The 18,024-nt window shown below is 42.7% G+C and overlaps 5 protein-coding genes across 14 annotated transcripts in view; 3 read left to right on the top strand and 2 right to left on the bottom strand.

Moving 5' to 3' along the window:
• The first annotated feature begins 1,085 nt into the window (after nt 1-1,085).
• On the top strand, nt 1,086-1,871 carry LOC129770627 (trafficking protein particle complex subunit 6b). 2 transcript variants are annotated; one of them, XM_055773588.1, is made up of 3 exons: nt 1,086-1,316; nt 1,374-1,637; nt 1,689-1,871. In XM_055773588.1, exons 1-3 carry the CDS (start codon nt 1,242-1,244, stop codon nt 1,830-1,832), a joined length of 483 nt encoding a protein of 160 aa, XP_055629563.1. In that variant the 5' UTR covers nt 1,086-1,241; the 3' UTR covers nt 1,833-1,871. The 2 variants fall into 2 exon arrangements, with proteins under 2 accessions (XP_055629563.1, XP_055629570.1); XM_055773595.1 differs by having other exon boundaries at nt 1,093-1,316; nt 1,707-1,871.
• A 94-nt stretch (nt 1,872-1,965) lies between these two features.
• LOC129770620 (tRNA (guanine(10)-N2)-methyltransferase homolog) lies at nt 1,966-3,762 on the top strand. The gene is made up of 4 exons (XM_055773575.1): nt 1,966-2,066; nt 2,121-2,982; nt 3,038-3,236; nt 3,296-3,762. Exons 1-4 carry the CDS (start codon nt 2,001-2,003, stop codon nt 3,639-3,641), a joined length of 1,473 nt encoding a protein of 490 aa, XP_055629550.1. The 5' UTR covers nt 1,966-2,000; the 3' UTR covers nt 3,642-3,762.
• On the bottom strand, nt 3,652-8,301 carry LOC129770558 (ADAM 17-like protease). Of its 2 annotated transcripts, XM_055773475.1 has the most exons (7): nt 8,095-8,301; nt 7,257-8,026; nt 7,008-7,202; nt 6,751-6,889; nt 5,769-6,674; nt 5,541-5,700; nt 3,652-3,772 (listed from the first exon to the last, which is right to left on the bottom strand). In XM_055773475.1, the coding sequence occupies exons 1-7, from the start codon at nt 8,153-8,155 to the stop codon at nt 3,736-3,738; spliced, it is 2,268 nt and encodes a 755-aa protein (XP_055629450.1). In that variant the 5' UTR covers nt 8,156-8,301; the 3' UTR covers nt 3,652-3,735. The 2 variants fall into 2 exon arrangements, with proteins under 2 accessions (XP_055629450.1, XP_055629459.1); XM_055773484.1 differs by lacking the exons at nt 3,652-3,772; nt 5,541-5,700; nt 6,751-6,889 and having other exon boundaries at nt 6,483-6,674.
• A 14-nt stretch (nt 8,302-8,315) lies between these two features.
• Nucleotides 8,316-12,425, top strand: LOC129770571 (methionine--tRNA ligase, mitochondrial). The gene is made up of 4 exons (XM_055773495.1): nt 8,316-8,567; nt 10,477-11,457; nt 11,521-11,715; nt 11,773-12,425. The coding sequence occupies exons 1-4, from the start codon at nt 8,474-8,476 to the stop codon at nt 12,180-12,182; spliced, it is 1,680 nt and encodes a 559-aa protein (XP_055629470.1). The 5' UTR covers nt 8,316-8,473; the 3' UTR covers nt 12,183-12,425.
• Nucleotides 12,426-14,915: 2,490 nt separating this feature from the next.
• The window catches only part of LOC129770580 (Y+L amino acid transporter 2), a 35,719-nt gene continuing 32,610 nt past the window's right edge, over nt 14,916-18,024 (bottom strand). For all 8 annotated transcript variants that reach the window (XM_055773540.1, XM_055773548.1, XM_055773506.1 and 5 more), the window contains 4 exons: nt 16,990-17,360; nt 16,602-16,926; nt 16,416-16,540; nt 14,916-16,352 (listed from right to left, as the gene is read on the bottom strand). In XM_055773540.1, the coding sequence (XP_055629515.1) occupies nt 16,016-16,352; nt 16,416-16,540; nt 16,602-16,926; nt 16,990-17,360 (1,158 nt within the window). In that variant the 3' untranslated portion in view covers nt 14,916-16,015. The remainder of the gene's footprint in view (nt 16,353-16,415; nt 16,541-16,601; nt 16,927-16,989; nt 17,361-18,024) is intronic.

Here is an 18,024-nt window from a genome sequence, read left to right as displayed (position 1 = left end):
AGATAGGGATTATTGAGTGACTGGCACAGTAAGTACATATAAATAAGATTTGGAAGCTGACAATAATGAATTGTAATTTGAATAGGATTGTCAGCCGAAGCATTGCCGTCACGTATTTGAATTCAAAGATAGAAGACCGAAAAATGTAAGATGAAAATGCATATTGTTATTACATGAAATAAATATTTGAAAATTGCAGTTTAAAGCTGCTTCGCAACCACAAAAAGAGTTTTTAACTCGCACTGCGATCAGCTCGGAAAATCGGCCATTGTTCTCGCTAACATCGTGTTTTGTGTAGAATATATTTGATCAGTCCACGTTGACCAAATTTTATCTGTCAAAAAGAGTCAAATATTTGGCTTCGGTCAAACAGTGTATGAGCACCCTAAGTAGCGAAAATTTATCATACACAAATTGTGTCTGAAGATAATTCTATATTATAATGACAAGTTTTGGTGAGAATATCTGAAAATTCATACGAAATAATTTAAATTAGGGTCAGAGCAACGTACTTCTAGTAGGTAAATAACGTCAAGAAAAAAATTTCATACAAATTTTAGCAATTTAAAATTGCCTTAGGGCCGGCCAAGGCGCCTCTATATATACCAGGTGAAACAATCATATGAAATGAACTTTCAGCCATATTGGAATTGCTGTCGGTATTGTTTACAAACAACATCAGAACGCTGCCGGCGGCTCTCTAAAAGCTGCTACGACGCTTATTCGAACGTTGCCTACTATGTTCGGCATTCGCGAATTTATGTGAAAAAGAAGGGATGATTTTGTGGAATTTCATTCTCATTTCCACTACTCTCGCATGTGAAAATGCAAAAATGGTGTATCCTAGCAATGAAAAAACAAACAACCCCCGCTCCACAAACCGTAATCCCTTTCTTATTGAAGTGATGGTGTTGCTTCACCTGTTATACATTGATATAAGCGCCTTGGGGCCGGCTAATCAGATAGAGAATAGTTGGCTTCATACAAGCTAATGTAGTATCCAGATGTCGACACCATTCCGTCGTCAACGCGAATCGTGACTTTCAAAATGTTTCAATCTGGCAACTTGGTTACATTTCCAATATCAAAACAAACTTCGCCACATAGGAACATTGCGACAAATTGCAAAGCAAAAACAGAAACAAGCAGAGACAACACGGTGATAACCAGCTCAAGAGAAAATCCGTCGTAAATAAATACTGACTTATTTTCACATCATCAAAATCATTCCGGTACATCAAATGGCAGAGGAAGCAATATTTGAATATCTGCACTCAGAAATAGTTAACTACACGCTCTCCAAGGAGAACAGCAAGGTTTGTGACATCCTGCCAAGTTCTGCGATTCGTTTCTGATTTGGCATCTCTTCACAGGAGAATGACCTAACGGCCCTCGAGTACATGGGCTACTCGACCGGCTATCGGATTATAGAACGGCTAACGCGCGAGTGGCCCCGATTCAAGGACGAGCTAGACACGATGAAATTTATCTGTACCGATTTTTGGAGCTCGATCTACCGCAAGCAGATCGACAACCTTCGGACGAATCACCAGGGTGTGTACGTCCTGCAGGATAACGCCTTCCGCTTTTTGACTAAACTGTCGTCTACCTCGCAGTACCTGGAGCATGCCCCCAAGGTTCGAAGATTTGTGTTCAGACGTGTGATTTTTTTGTAACAATAATTTAAGATGATTTGTTTTCCACAGTTCGTCGCTTTTACGTGTGGATTGGTGCGGGGCAGCTTGGCGAATCTTGGCATCAACAGCACCGTGACCGCCGAGGTGCAACAGATGCCCTTCTGCAAGTTTCACATTCAAGTTAATCGCGGATAAGTTTCGGTTTCCAGTCTTTCCACGAAGTTCAATAAAGATGTATGTATTTGAAATTAGTCGTGTTTTGTTTATTTGACGTCTTTAGCTGTCAAAATGGGTTTGGTTTGTAAACATATTTGAATTCAAGGCGGCGTGCTTTCGCATTTCCATTATATAGTGCGACTAGAAATGTGTCCTCCTGAGAAAAAGTATGTTTTATGGTTCGCCCAGGAGCATGTGGACTTTCGGCAAGCTGTAAGCAGAACTGGCATTTTATTAGAATCTATATTATGAAATTGTATCTATCAGGAAATCGACTCCTTGCTACAATTGTGGAACATTCAAATGACCACCCAGGTGGGACACAAACCGGAAAATCCATTCTGGATTGTAGGATTACCAAACGATGAAGCAGCCAGGAAGCTTGCCTCCCGATCGATGTCGTTGCGGTGCATTTTCGAGCTGTGGTCCCACGCCAATCAGATCGGCACTTTCCACGAGCGACTGGAGCAGTACATTCAATCGAATCGAACCGCATTGGATCCACTGTTTGGGGCGGATCGTAGCTTCAAGGTGACGATAGAGACGTACAATAAGCATTTTTCGCAGGCGGAAAAAGTCGCCAAGATTGAAACGCTGCAGTACCTGCCGAACAAAGGTCCGGTTAATTTGAAAACACCGGATGTGCACTTTTGGTACATCGAGTTTTGGGGGCTAGACCCGATGGACGTGCCGGAGGAACCGTTGGATGTGTTGTTCGGGTGCTGGGTGGCCGACGCGCGACGGGATATGATAAATGAAATTTCGCTCAAACGGCGAAAGTTTATCGGAAATACATCGATGGATCCGCAGCTGTCGCTGCTGATGGCAAATCAGGGACTGGCGAAGGCTGGGGATCTTGTGTTTGATCCGTTCGTGGGATCTGGTTCGCTGCTGGTTGCGGCGGCCAAGTTTGGGGCGTACGTTTTGGGGGGCGACATTGATTATATGACGCTTCATGGGAAGTCGAAGCCGACGCGGGTGAATCAGAAAGTCCGGGAGGCGGACGAGAGCATTTATGCAAACTTGAAGCAATACGGGTGCGAGGGGTGCTATGTGGATGTTCTAATTTCGGACTTTTCCAGAAGTATTTGGAATGAAAGCATACAATTTGACAGCGTTATTACGGATCGTGAGTATGATTGCAAATTTTAGCCTCGATAGTAATTAATTTGAGAGTGTTATAGCCCCGTACGGTATACGGGAAGCAACCGAAAGGATTGAGTTCAAGACGCAGAAGAGAGCGACCTGTTTGAACGAGAATGCCATCCATTATCCCTCCACTTCGCCTTATCAATTTGATATGTTGTATCGAGATTTGCTGAACTTTTCCGCGCGCTATCTGAAGATGGGGGGAAGGCTTGTGTGCTGGTTTCCGATTCTTAGGTAGATGATGTTTATTGGGATATCCTCCAAAAGGTTTTACTGTTGCATTTCGTTTACAGGAAAGATGCCACTCCGGATATGTTGCCACGACACAAGTGTCTGGAGCTGGTGGCTAATTCAGAGCAGCCACTGTCCGTTTACAGCGCCCGTCGTTTGCTAACTTATGAGAAAGTATCCGATCTGGAGGAAGATATGGACTCTTACGAGTTGTCCCCAGTGATGGTTGAAAACTTCCGCCAGAGGTACATGAATACGGTGTTGAAAAACAGCGGCACACGGAAGGAGCGTCGGTCAGCTCTACGAGATGTGGGTCGCGAGGAAGCTATAAAGCGAGGGAAGCAACAGGATATCGATGGGAAGTGGAAATATATAAAGGCTGGTGATAATGAGCATTCAAAACAATAAAACGCGGATCTTCCAAGAAAACTTTAATCGTATTTATTTCAAATTCTCGCGTTGATGTGGTTTATCCTTTGTGTTTCTACAGTTTTGATCCGATTCACATACGAGCGACGGTGATTTTCTGGCGCGGAACCCTAAAATACAAACATTGTGGTTAGATTACAGTTAATACAGTGACGTCTCGATTATATCACTGGGCGTTTTTATCACGTCTCGTTTATATCACTCGAATTTATCACTGAAAATGTTTCGTTTATATCACGTTTTTCGAAACAAAATAAATAATAATAAAAAAATTTCAATTCGTCGTTGAATTTTTGAATAAAAAAAAGAGGATCAAGCGGAAAAAAATGATTTTGAAGTGTTCATACCGCCTCCAGTGATCTTACAGTGGAATTTGTAGCGAATATTGCGCATTTCTTTTGAAAGTCTCTCGTACTTTTTCCATATGCTCAGAATCAACAACTATGGATGATTCTGAACAACTTTCTCTTTGATTGTTTGGAATGCGATGTACGGCCTGTGCCATTTTCCAAGTTTGATCCGAGTAAGAATCAGTAGTACGAAATTGATGTTGTACAAATGATTCCCGTGTGCTTTCGCTCTCTTTTTGCGGGCTCAATGAAATGCGCAGCAATAACGGTACGGGGCTCGGCGTTTTAATAATGTCTGACCCATTGTTGACCGCAGATTTTCAATTAATTTCAACTTTGATAACTCTAAAGACTAATTGACACGGTTAGAAACAGCTCCAAAGTCACTGTAAGATTTTGAACCGATTCTTGGAAGTGTTCATGATGAACTGTAACACATCCAATGCAATCTAATGATTTACATCATTAGAATTAATTTCAGCGGCCTTCAAATGTCTACGGAGTCTTGGTATCTCTAGCAAAAGCTGCCTTTCCGAAACTTTGTAGTTGCCAGTTTGTCAAATCGACTATTTTAGTTCGCTGTCAGGTACTCATAACATGTGTCGAGCTTGAATTGCTTCAAAAATTTCGGGGTTTCATATGTAACTCTTAAACTGCCATTGATAGTAATTTGAAGGTCAAATAATCTTCGATGTTTCGAACACTGGTTGTACCAGCGACTTTTTGTGAATGATTTCAAAATCAAGTTGTTTCGGAAGCTTGTCAGTTTTTAACAAAAAAAAACAACCTAAACCCGTTTTATTAATAAGATGGATACCTGCTCTGTGCACATTTGAGGGGATTAAATTTTCTCTGATATGAGATTAACATGAGCTTTTTCTACAAATGCCGAATGCAGTATCTATTGCTCAACCAATGGACCAGGGAATAATTCGAAATATAGAAGTAATCTATCGAAAAAATTAAAAATCATCAATCATGTTCAATTCAGAAACACTGAATAAGGCACTAAACAACGTTGAAAGATGTATTATATTGGATTTTTTTTTAATATTCGAGTCTCGGCACCATGTTTCTGATTCCATGTCAAACATGTTAATGATTCCTGTTCCTGAGACTCGAATAGTTGTACTGGAACTCGAAGTAGAAAGAATATGTCACAGTGTCACATGTTGTCAGTATAGAGAATGACCAATTAGAAAGGATTGAAGATGTTGATTTTCAGGAAATGAAGGAGTAAGTGAATGCATTCAGATATCAACTGGAAATAACAACTCTGAAATATGTGATCATATAACATCAGCATAGACAATTTACACAGAATGACAGAAAAAACTTCGAGTTAAAAGATTGAACTCGCAGAACAAGTCATTTTTATAGTATACGAGCGTATTTGAGAAATATATTAGAAATTGATATCTGAAAAGCTTTGCAACAATAATCTCGACGTTTCCATTATATCACGCGAATTTTTTTTTGAGCCTGATATAATCGAGACGTTACTGTATAACAAATTTCCGAATCAAACCTAATGTGAATCACCCTGCGGCGATCGCTTGGGTGAATCAAATCCAGCTTCTGGCTCCACTCATACTCCTTCCAGTCCTCTTTCCGCTTTTTCCGGTCGAAATATGAAATGATGCAACTGACGGGGATCCAAAACAGGGCGGTCAACATCACCACTGCCACTAAAAAAGTTTCAAGATTTGAAGTGTGAGGGTCTGATCATAGAATTGTCGCAATTTCAAGTACTTACTGACAATATTGTCCCGCAGGAAGCGCAGCACCTTGTTGATATTAATCTCCTCGATTATATCCCAAAACCGTTCGACCACATCCTGAATCGTTTTTTCACACATTCCCTTATTGCAGAACCCCTGAATGCACGGTGTTCCATCCGGCAGGACGTCCGGGGGCTCCACAGGGAAACACGTCTCATTGATACTCTGCCGGCAGCATCTTTTGCACGCATCCGTCATTGTGTCACACATACAGCTCTGCAGACCCTGTGTCTCGCAGTACGGAATACACTTCCCGTTCCGACACTGGCCCCTTTCCTGACACATCGTGCCATCTCCCATCGGTGGACTTTTCGGACAGTCGGCATGATTGCCGGTGCATCGCGCTTCCTGCTCACAGGTCGCGTACTGCGCTTCCCGACATTTCACCCCTGCCATCATGTACTGACAATTCTGGCAACAGGGTGAATTCTTATCGCTACATACCGCTCCCTGATTCCTCCGCAACTTACAGTTCTTATCGCAGCATGCGTCGTTGTCCTCCGTTCCGAGCAGCCCGGCGTCACACTGTTCATCGCCTTCCACCCGCAGATTCCCACAGAAGGACTCCTCCGGCTCCGAGAAACACCTACCCGATTTGGCCTGCAGAACCTTGCGAATCGAGCGCAGCGAACAGGGCGAAAACTTTTTGTTGTTCACATCGTAGCCACTAACCGAGTACGTGTACATCAGAAAGCTGCCCCCTTGGGAGGCACTGGGTGAACATTCCGGAATGTCCGGATCATGCTCGGAGCCCCAGTTGTGCCCGAACTCGTGAGCCGTCACCAGATCCGCCTCCCGGGTAATCACCCGCTGACCGTAGTGATTGCGCGAGCTGCTCAGCCCCGAATTGAGGTAAAGCGTGTAACCGTTTTTAAAATACTCTGAATAAAAAGGGGGAAAGGGGGGAAATTCAATGTTAAAGCACGTGCACGAATGATAAAGGACTACGAGAAGCACCTGGCGTACAGATGCCACCGACGGAATTCCGTCGGGGCGACCCGACATACGCTAGTCCGAGAATGCCACCCTCGAACTTGAGGTCTGTGAACAAGTGTGCGAGACAAAAATCTTTGTGACTGTATTCTCGGGAAAATACCTTTCGAATGTTTTAACAAATTACCCATCATCCCGAGCAGCGTGTTAAGAATGATTTTGAAGATGATTTGGTTTGATTTGAAGTTTACGGGTGGAAAACCACAAAGTACTGTACCTACCTCGAGCAAATTCCGAACATCCCACTTCTCACGGACCATGTTGTAGTGCGCTTCTCCTCCACGAACGCGAGTCGGTTCCGAATGAACAACAATCTTCTTGATAACGAAGCCCATCCCCTTGAAACCCTCCTGATCCGAGCGATCCTGCCAAATGGTATCGTTATATATTTTATGAACACGATCGATTAAGCTTATCTGAAATATAAGATTTATTTAGCTGACATTTTGGAATTAATTCCGAAGTGTTACCAAATAATTGATAGTGGTTTTAGTATTACTTCCTCCCATCTCTTGAAAGAACCTGTAGTCCGCTACTAGAAGCAGCGGGCATCTGGTCTTTGTCGGTGTATACTCATACTGATCTGCTTGACGCCTTCGTCTCTTGGTTTTACTTTGGCTTTCGCTCTCTGTAGCCTCGGTCCAAACCGATAGCATTTCATCAAACCCCATTTTTTGCTCCTCTTTCCGGTCATCCTCATTATCATCGCCATCGTCTCCTTCCAGCTCCAGCCCCTCCTTCACATATCCGCAAGTTTTCGGCACCCCACCCATTTCCCCACCAACGGCCTCGACGTTATCCCAGCTGAACTTAATATCCGAAGCCCTGTACGCTATCATGTGCCTATCGCTCCGGTGCCCCAAATGTCTCCAGCTTGGTTCGATATGGTAGGTCTCATCCGGCAGTACCACCGATGCGGTCAGGATTCCATCCTCCAGGTGGGCATTCACCAGCGAGTTCATTTCTCCGAAAACCCGCCCCTTGAAGAAACTATCGTGATCCAGGTGGACCACCGATTCCGCTCCGCTTCCGTCCACAGAGTACGCCCGGAAGTTGCTGTGCAGGACATCTTTGTGCGGGTGCAGTATCAAGCGGAAGTTACGCCCCAAAATGCTGAACTCCACCTCTTTGATGGTGTTGAACGGATGGTTGCTGTGCTTCGCTCCACGCTTGGTGATCCGATGCGTAAGATCGTTCACGTGCAGCGTTTCATAGTGCTTTAGGTTCTTTTCGAGTTGTGCTGAAAATAAAAACGAGAGGAAAATTAGTTTTCATTGGACGCGAAAAGTGGGTGAAAAATTTCAGTACCGTTTGTCGCGTGCGAAATGAGAAAAACCGTCAGAATGATACTTATCGTGATGAAGTACATGGCGAGTAGGTAGATACGATTATAAAACTTTTGTTTTGATACAGTTTACAGCAAAAATCTGCGAGTTTTCATACATCAATGAAACACTTTTCACCATTTTCACTGAGCCGCCATCTTTGTTTTGGGATTTCCTGTTTTTCATACGAATATACGTACAACTGTCAAACGCGAACCAAATCAGTTCAATCAGCTGTTTGTTTGTCAACAACAGCTGAGTCGATGTTGATTTTCGCTGTGATTTTTTCCAAGCGCCGGTGGGCGTTTTGTTGATGTTTTCATCTGAAAGCCGTCGCAATCGTGCGTCCAACCGTAGTCGATATGTGGAAAAACCTCCACCAAATTCGAGCCTTCCGCAGCGGCAGCAATGATCGTTTTTCGTTTGTGACCACTCCGATTTTCTACGTAAATGCCGGTAAGTGGATATAATTTTCAAATGTCCCAGGAATATTCTATTAAGATTAAACAAACGAAAAGATTCGCTGGTTTTTTAGTCGTGTAAATGAGTCGTTTATCTAGTCGCCTCTAGCAATGTTCCAGCACATCCATATCTTGAACATACAGTGTATCGCAAAATTGAGTGTACAATGCTACTTGACGATACTTTCCATTTATTTGGTATAAAATATTTTGTATACATTGATTCTTTTGATACATATTTATTACTCACACATTTGACTAGCTGTACGTGCAATAAAATTCCGAGAAAAGCTTTCTGTTGATTGTTCCTAAAAATTTAAAATAATCTCTAATCTGTACGCTCGATTTTGCGATGGCTAGCAAAATCGAGCGTACACCTTAAATTTCTCCGAACAAATTAGTCTTGTAAGTAAGTTTCTTTGCGAATTAGCGTACTTTTTATCATCAGTGATAGGTGTCAACACTTAACCATTGCTTGGGCAGTATTGGTTTTTGCTTTTTATTGATGTTTGATTTTTCTTATCATATCAATGATAATAAGTATGAATTGTCGTCTAAAGACATTGCAGGAAATAGCAGCTGCTGTCGGAAGAACCCAATCTACAATAAAAAAAAAAATCATAAATAAGTGGAAATACGAAGGAACCATGGAAAATCTCCCGGTAGAGAACGCAAACGGACCCATTATCTGATGATGACTGGGTAATTATTCGAACATTGCGAAAGAATCCTAAAACAAACATTCCTAAATTGACTGCCGAAGTGGCCGGCATCATTGGGAGTCCTGTCAGCGCAGACACTGTCCGGAGAGTAGCATACTGGAACAATCTAAGAGGTCGTGTTGGCCGTAAAAAGTATTACATCTCAAAGGTGAATATGAAAAAACGATTACAGCTTGCTAAGGCATATGTAAACAGACTTAAGGAGTTCTGGAACAAGGTCTTTTTTACGGATGAGCCAAAAACCAATATCTTTGAATCGAATGGAAGACAGATGGCGTAGAGGTAATCAGGATCGGTGCTTCAGATTCAGCATTTGGTTATAACAGTAAAGCACAACGGCGGTACTCAGATGATGCATGGTACATTGGCGGCTTCTGGAACTGGAACCATGGTGTTTATCGATTCGTCGATCATCTTGTCGATGGCTTAAACGTTCTTCCTGAAACGTAACCTGCAGACTCCCGTTCAGAAATTCGGTCTTTCTCGTGATTACTACTTTCAACAGAATAATGACTCGAAACAAACTGACTTCGTGGTGCTGGAATGCCTGCTCCATTATGTCCCAATCAACTCAAAACACCTCCGGAATCACCGAACTTGAACACTATTGAGTATATATGGTGGGAAATCAAGAATCAACTACCCTTCAAAATCCAGGGAACGAAGCGAAACTCAAAACGACGATTACGGATATCTGGGAGCTACTTCCGTCTACAGTAACCAAAAATCTCGCCTTGGTGCTTGCAGGACGTGCTGGACGCCAAATACTAGGGGATTGATTTTTGTTATCTATTAACATTTCTGAACTGATTTCAATTTTCGTTCAAAGAAAAACTTGAACTGTACACTCAATTTTGCAACGTCTTAATTGGAGATTTTTTGTTTGTATTTTAAACATGAAGTAGAAATGTAACCATTTTAATTTTTTTCTTATCGCTACATGAGAGTAAAATGGATCGATTTTACGCTGAATATAAGTCGCATTTAATTATTTATTTTTTAACCCCGAAAAACTCAACAATAACAAACCAGCACGAGTTGTATACTCAATTTTGCGATTGACTGTATGTTTGTTTGATGAGTCGGTAATTGAGTATCACATTTCACGGTACCACGAAAAACCGCAACATGAATGGAGAAATCCACTTCATTCTCTTCTTCATATATATCTTACTTTTTCAGCACCACACATCGGCCACCTCTATTCTGCGATAATCGCAGACGCCATACACCGTTTCAACGTTCTCACCAGTCCGGCGGCGTCTCACTTGGAGCCCCCAATCTTTAGCACCGGCACGGACGAACATGGCACAAAGATTCAGCTGGCGGCCCAAGCGCACGCCGTCCCGGTGGCAACCTACTGCGGCCAAATTTCCGACCAGTATCGCAAGCTGTTCCGCAATTTTGGCGTCGATTACACGCGCTTCATCCGCACAACGGATCCGGACCACGTGTCGGCCGTCCAATGCTTCTGGCAAGCTTTGGAACGCAGTGGAAGCGTGTACTCGGCCAACTATGCCGGCTGGTACTGTGTGCCGGATGAGACATTCCTGACGGACAGTCAGTTGAAGGAAAACGACAGCGGAGTGAAGGTTTCCGTTGAGTCTGGCCACCCCGTTGAATGGACAGAGGAAACGAACTATATGTTCAAGCTAAATCGCCACCAGGACGATGTTTTGTACTGGATCAAACACTGTGAAGATCGAATCGTACCGCTGAAGTTCCGAAAGATTTGTCTCGACTTCCTTCAGGAGCCGCTCCCGGATATCTCGATTTCTCGTCCAAAATCACGTGTTTCGTGGGGTGTCGAGGTTCCATCTGACTCCACCCAGTCCGTGTACGTGTGGTTGGATGCGTTGGTGAATTATTTAACCGTGACAGGCTTTCCTCACATTGAGCACCAGCGATGCTGGCCCCCTACCGTGCAGGTGCTAGGGAAGGACATTCTGAAGTTCCACGGAATATATTGGCCCGCATTTTTGATCGCTGCGCGATTGGAGCCTCCGAAGCAGCTGCTCGTTCATTCACACTGGACGGTGGACAACCAGAAGATGTCCAAAAGCAAACTGAACGTGGTAGATCCAAACGAGAGAGCTGCTCTTTATACTCATGAAGGGATGCGATACTTCCTGTTGAGAGAAGGTGTTGCACATAGTGACGGAAGTAATGTATTCAATACCATTAGTCATGAATTTAATTATTCTTAATCATCCGGCGATTTTTCAGATTACAGCGATACGAAAATCATTCGTATTTTGAACGCGGAGCTAGCGGACACCCTGGGTAATCTTCTATCTCGATGCTGTGGGAAAGCTCTCAACCCGGAAGCAGTAGTCCCCTCGTTCGATCAAGAAACATTCCAAGAGCTTAAATCTTTGGATACGACAAAACGATTGCTGGACTTGTTGCAAGCGCTACCGGGTTAATTTCAATCACACACTCAAACTTTCTTCCTATTAACCGATTCTCTACCTGCAGAGAAATGTCACCTTCACTATCGAGAGTATAACTTCTACCTGGTCGTGGACAGCGTCATTCAGTTGCTCCATGCCGCGAACGGCTTCTTCGAAGGGACCACTCCCTGGACGCTGAAGAAATCGGAGGACAAACCGAGGCTCCGAACTATTCTTAACATAACGATGGAAGTTTTGCGCCAAGCGGGAATTATTTTGCAACCAATCGTTCCCGTTATGAGCGGACAACTTTTGGATAAACTGAGTGTTCCCCGGAAGCGGAGGCTTTGGAGCGATCTGAGGGTGAATTTCGCCATAACGGAGCGGTCTCTAATGGGTTCGGAAGCGATACTGTTCAGAAGGATAGTGGCACCGAAAGAGGAGAATGTCGTCAAGAAAGAACCCAAGATGAAGAAGATCAAACAAAAAAATTAGAAATTATTGTACAAAGAGTTAACAATAAATTTATTTGTACAAAAACGTAGGAGAATAATGTTAGAAAACTGGTTGAATTATCAACTAGGGGAAGACAGGGTAAGACCGCCCCCTAAGAAAACCAAATTTCAGTTAAACGTCCTTTAGGATTTCCCCTATTTGTTGTGCTACATTTAATTGAGTATATGATCATTTACTACTGAAAAAATGTGTAACTGTTGATTGTATAACTTTTTTTGGCGTTTTTTCATCAATTTTTGAAATGATAAAAAGTACTTTTTATTTTGCTGGCGGGGTAAGAAGCCACCCGCGGGGTAGACGGAGCGATACTATTTTCAAACAGTTCAGTCTAGTAAAAACAACAGATGTTGTGTTGTGTTGTCAGTGTTGTGATTTAGTACCTTAGACAGTGTTGTCTAAGGTACTGAAGACAGTGTTAGTCTAAGGTACTAAATGTTTAGGGTTGTTCATAAACTACACAAACTTCTGAAAAGGCCATCTATATTCCATTTGCAGAGTTTTCAAAAAATCGTGAAAAAATTACCGATTATCTACGTGGGACTAAAATCTCTCACAATCTATTCACATGAAGTCTTAATGACTCCGAAGTAGGTATTTCTAGTTCCGATACGATATGTTGTTTGGTTCAGCCAGCTCGAATGCCAATTCCTTGACATCTCGCATTGTGATGGCGTAGAATCGATTCTCCAGCTGCAGCAAATGCTCCACCAGTTCTTGTTCCTGAGTAGTGGTAAAAACTTGATCAATGGATCCGAGCTTCATCATCGGAGATTTATTGCCTTTGATTTGTTGGTGGTTCTAGGAATTTCAAAACTGACTGTCCATCAGGACAGACATTCCGTTATCCACTGTCGCTTTAACCATTTTCAGCTTATCCGCATCCGCGACGACTTCTTTATGTACTTTCGGGGCATATGTGTGTAAAGAGACGAGCAAAAAGATGGTATTTTATTTGATATTCAAAACATTCAATATCACAACATGTGGAGCTTTTACCCCGTCGAAAATGGTCCGTCTTCCCCCCAGAGCACCTTTTGCATTACATTAACATACCTTTTCACGCAGACAGAACCGGAACAATCTACTGAAGGACTGGGATACTGGCAACTAACGGAATATACAGTTCCTTATTTCGGTTACCTTGAAAATTAGATCGCTTGCAACCGCAATAGACGAAAACTTTGTTTTATTTACAATTTCGATATTACGAGAGCTCAATTGTTGCAAGGTGTTTCGGAATGACAAAAATATGCTCTAAATGTTTCTTGCGTCGCATATTTGCCAAAATACTGAGGATTTCTTATAAAACTAGAAGTGGTCCGCCTTACCCCGCCGGGCGGTCTGACCCTACTCACAAAAACGTCAGAGTTTATTTAATTAGGCTCAAGTGGATAAAGAGCCATCATCAAGTAGTACATTTTTAAACTAATTGAATATATTATAACTACATAATCATTAACTTAAGTCTAATTAGCTAAAAGATGTTAAATCCTCATCAATACCCGCCGTCGGAAACGGCGGTGTCTCGCACGCAAACCTGGGATCCACTGACTGCCCGGTTAGTTTAAAATATAGGATACGATCCTTTAGCAATGTCCGACCGAGTTTAAGCGAGCGTCGGACGGCATACGTCTGGCCAGGGCGATACGTTTGCCTGTTTAATTCTTGTTCTGAAATACAATACCACGCCATAATATTTCTAGCTTAATACACTTTTTCTGAGAGGTCGTTTTTTTGCAGTCGCTTTCTGCAGAGTTTTATTTAGGGAACCGTTGTACACAAAGAACAAACACGGTTTTATCGTACACGTACCGGTTCGTGCTCATGACAAATCAGTCAAATTCTCCCGACACTAAGCTTGGACGATATTAGCCGTGTGGGCCGTTGCGCCGTTCTGTTGAAAGACGTAATGATCCTTCCCGTAGAGGTCCTGAAGTGCCGGGGTACTAGTACCTTCTCCAGAACCTCGGTCTTATAGTGGGCGGCGTCGATTTTCACTGTTTTCTCTATAAACATCAGAGGGAGCTTCTCACGCCTGGATACGAACCCCCAAACCATCACTGACGCGGCCCTCTGGAACCGTGGGATGTTTATGTGGGACGGGGGTATGCTGGCCAACGCAGGCGCCCACAACCGATCATTTTGGACATTGTGCGGCTGTTGTAAGACAAAGAGTTTCTCAACAGAAAACACGAACTCCTGACCGGCGTAGAGAGTAATTTTCCTCCCAAGCACGATTGTCGCCATCAGACGTCGACACTACATTTCCCATCGCGAATATAAGCAACGCACACCAATAAATCGCCTCATTCATGAAACCGAAAACGTTTTTCTATAACAGAATCATAGCGAATACGTTTTTGTCCAGTTTCAACCCCAGTGCCAAACTAACTGCTGTCAAAACGTTTTTTTATTCACTCAGTTTCAAGTTTGGAAGGCGAGAATAATGATGGATATTCAGGTGGAATGAACATCCTTTTAAAATCAAAATTATGAATGAAAATTCACTTTAACGTATCGTTTTTTTTTATTTTATGTGATGAAATAAGAGGTTTTTTTTCCGAAATTGAAAAAACATATTGAATGAAAGCTGTGTCTGATGATGATTTTATATTATAATAGTAATTGTTTGTGGAACAAACAGAAAATGCATCAACAATAGGTTAAGTGAGTGTCAGGACTACATGTGTTAGGTAATCAAACAATATGAAGTAGAAATTTTCATTCAAACTTTTATATTTTTACACTGCTCTTGGCCCTTCTGATCTGATAGAGAATAATTTACCTCCCAACCACTAATGTCGCCACTGTACATTTTTCATCGCAAATATACACAAATCAGGCTATATAACGCACACCAACAAACCGCCGCATTCGTGAAACTGAAAACGTTTTTTATTACAGAGTCAGTTTGGGTCAGTTTTAAAAATGAATTCACTATCAGTTTGGAACTAGCCCAGGTTCAAAAACTAATTCGCTATATATATGAGGTTAAGGCTGACTCCTATACTAATACACAGAATGCACATGGTGCGCACCTAAACAACGGTGAAAGTTTTTTTCAAAAATTTTGATGCATTCTAAAATAATATCCGAAGTGAAAAACAAGTGGATTGCACAATATAATTTCGTAGTTCTACGTCGAAAATGCGGTCGCTCGTGACACAACCGCGTGTTGATAAGAGTGATGATACGATAGTTGCATCATTCCAGCCTCCTCTCAGATCTTTGAAATATCCCAGGAAATAACCTAACGAGTGGTCCTCTCCCATGTTTGCAGAGCTCGTCCGGCAATCCGTACTGGTATAATGAGATCGTAATTTTCATTTTTGTAACATTTTTCTCATAATTTCTTTGAGTGAGTAATTTTCACCTGTATCTCTTTATTCATATATGACATACATTATTTTGGCCTGTAGTGCAGAAGACATTGTATATTCATTCTGATATTTTTATCTTAAGTACACTGATATTTGTAAATCTGAGTACAGCTATGATTCATCAAATGCAACGAGCTTGAATACGCTCTTTATTTAAGAATAAGTTTATGATCAGATCTCGTATCAGTATTTTTTATCTTAAAGTACTCCTGTGATTGCTTCTCTGCATAACAAAAATATACAAAAAAAATCTCCAGACGAAAACGTCCCATCTATGCTACGCAAAAAATGTAAGCAAATGTGTTCGTTTAAATTTCCCTCGAGTTTACAGCGCAAAAACATTCATATAAATGCTACACCAGTTCTCGACGGGAAATCAATACAACCAGAGCAACAAAAAATGCACCGGCTCGAATCGCACTACAACTCGCTCTAATCGAAAACGTTCTTCTCGTCAACGATACTGGTCTGCATGTCGGACATCTCCCGCTCGCTCTTCCGATCGTGATGGCAATCTACGAAAGCCGCGTTGAACAGAATCTGGCAGCCGCGTTCGATCCATGCCATCAGGAAGTTTCGGCTGCGTTTGCCTCCTCTGCTCCACACCACGCAAATGTAGTACACGGGAACACCGGATAGAGTGATTGCGAGGCCGATGATAAGGTTCAGCGGTTCGCTGAACGATGGCAGCAGCACTAGCACTAGACAGCAGACCAGGAAGATGATTGGGACCGCCAGGTTCACCCGAATTGGCCGGGGCATGTTTGGTCTGAGCGTAGGTGTAAGATGGGTTAAGGTTTAACATTTTATTTGCAACGAAATGCGTACTTACTTGGCTACTCGAAGCCAGAGAAGTCCTGCTACGCAGGCCGCCACGGAGAGCCAAAGAATCTGACTAAAGTAATTAATTAACAAGACGACATTGGCAGACATCAGCATGATGATCGATGTTGCGCACTGAATTGAAACAATCAATTGTGAGTTAATCAAACAATGTATTCAATGTGGCTAACCATACCGTAAAAATCAGCGCTGGTATCGGAGTTTGTCGGTTCACGTGTACCAATGAAAACCAAGCCGGTAGATGTCCTTCCTGGGCTCCGGTGGAGAACAGTCGTGCCGATGTGAATAAAATACCGTTGACCCCTCCGAAACAACTAAGCGCAACGAATATGGGAATCAACCAAGCGACGGAGCCAAACATACGGTTACCGAAGTTCACCGCAACGGCGATCGATGCCAGCATGTCGTGCCGCGGAACTACGGCAAAGTAGGCCAAGTTAACGAACACGTAGATGGCGGTGACCAGCGGCATAGCGATCCAAATGGCGCGAGGAAGATTTCTGGCGAAAAAAAAATGTCGATGTTAAACAGAAGCGTTCCGAATTCTGATACAATCTACCTACTTGTATGGGTTCTCCAGCTCTTCGGTAACAAAGTTCAAATAATTCCACCCTCCGAAGGCGAACAGTCCCGAGTAAAAAGCGTACGCCAGGCTCGAAAGCGCGTAGTCCCCTTCCCATGCGTTATCGAAATTGTCCGACTTTTCAGTGGCGATGAACCAAACTCCCGCCAGGATGATCGAAATCAGCGCCGTCAGTTTGGCCAGCGTGAACACATCCTGAATCTTCATAGCCCACTTGGTAGAGATGCAGTTGACCGCCGTCAGGAAGCAGAGACAGCCGGCCGCGAGTAGTCGCACTGCGTTCGCCGGTGGGTCGCATTCGGGGAAAAACGGTTTCACGGCATACTGGGCGAAGGTCAGCGCAACGATGGCCTGGAATGAAGCAGAAATCGGGAAAGGCAGAAAGTTAGCCGAGCTCCTCATACAATAACGTGTTACGGCGATTGATTGAGCGTCGGAAAATATAGCAGTAAATTGTTCTTAATTAATGTCAGCTTGATTGCGTCTCATAAGCTGTTATAAATAATCTTCCGTAGAATTGCCACCACTTGGTAGGAACAATTTGTTTACATTTCAACGTATTGAATAATTGAGACTGGTATACAACGCCAACGAAGGCCTTCTGCCTTCGTTAGGAGCTGGTACTTGCATCAGTAATTTGTTTTTTTTCAGTTTGTATGCATAATATTATTATATATCGAGTTGGATGAAATTCGAATGTTATCTGTTCAATTCGCGTAATGGCAACAAAGTAGGTTCTTGTTACGGCTTCGCAATACAGCCGGGGAATTAAAGATACATTCAAATAACTGGTTGATGAACAAATTATCCGTTAGAATTTGTTTGGCTTAGAGTGAATACAAAGTCGTTTGGATGGAAACAAGCTGCATTTCTAATTGTTTACGGAAATGATAACACAGATAAATTCCTATGTAAAAAGCATACGTTCAGAATGTTGAGAAAGATGACACAATCTGAAAATTCAATTCTGCAGCTGTTCAGCCAAATTTACTTAGTTTCTGCGTCACATTTGCAA

This window comes from Toxorhynchites rutilus, chromosome 1 (assembly GCF_029784135.1).
Source record: "Toxorhynchites rutilus septentrionalis strain SRP chromosome 1, ASM2978413v1, whole genome shotgun sequence".
Lineage (NCBI taxonomy): Eukaryota > Metazoa > Arthropoda > Insecta > Diptera > Culicidae > Toxorhynchites > Toxorhynchites rutilus.
Note: the sequence above shows the minus strand (reverse complement) of the source record. Positions and strands in the feature narration are given on the sequence as shown.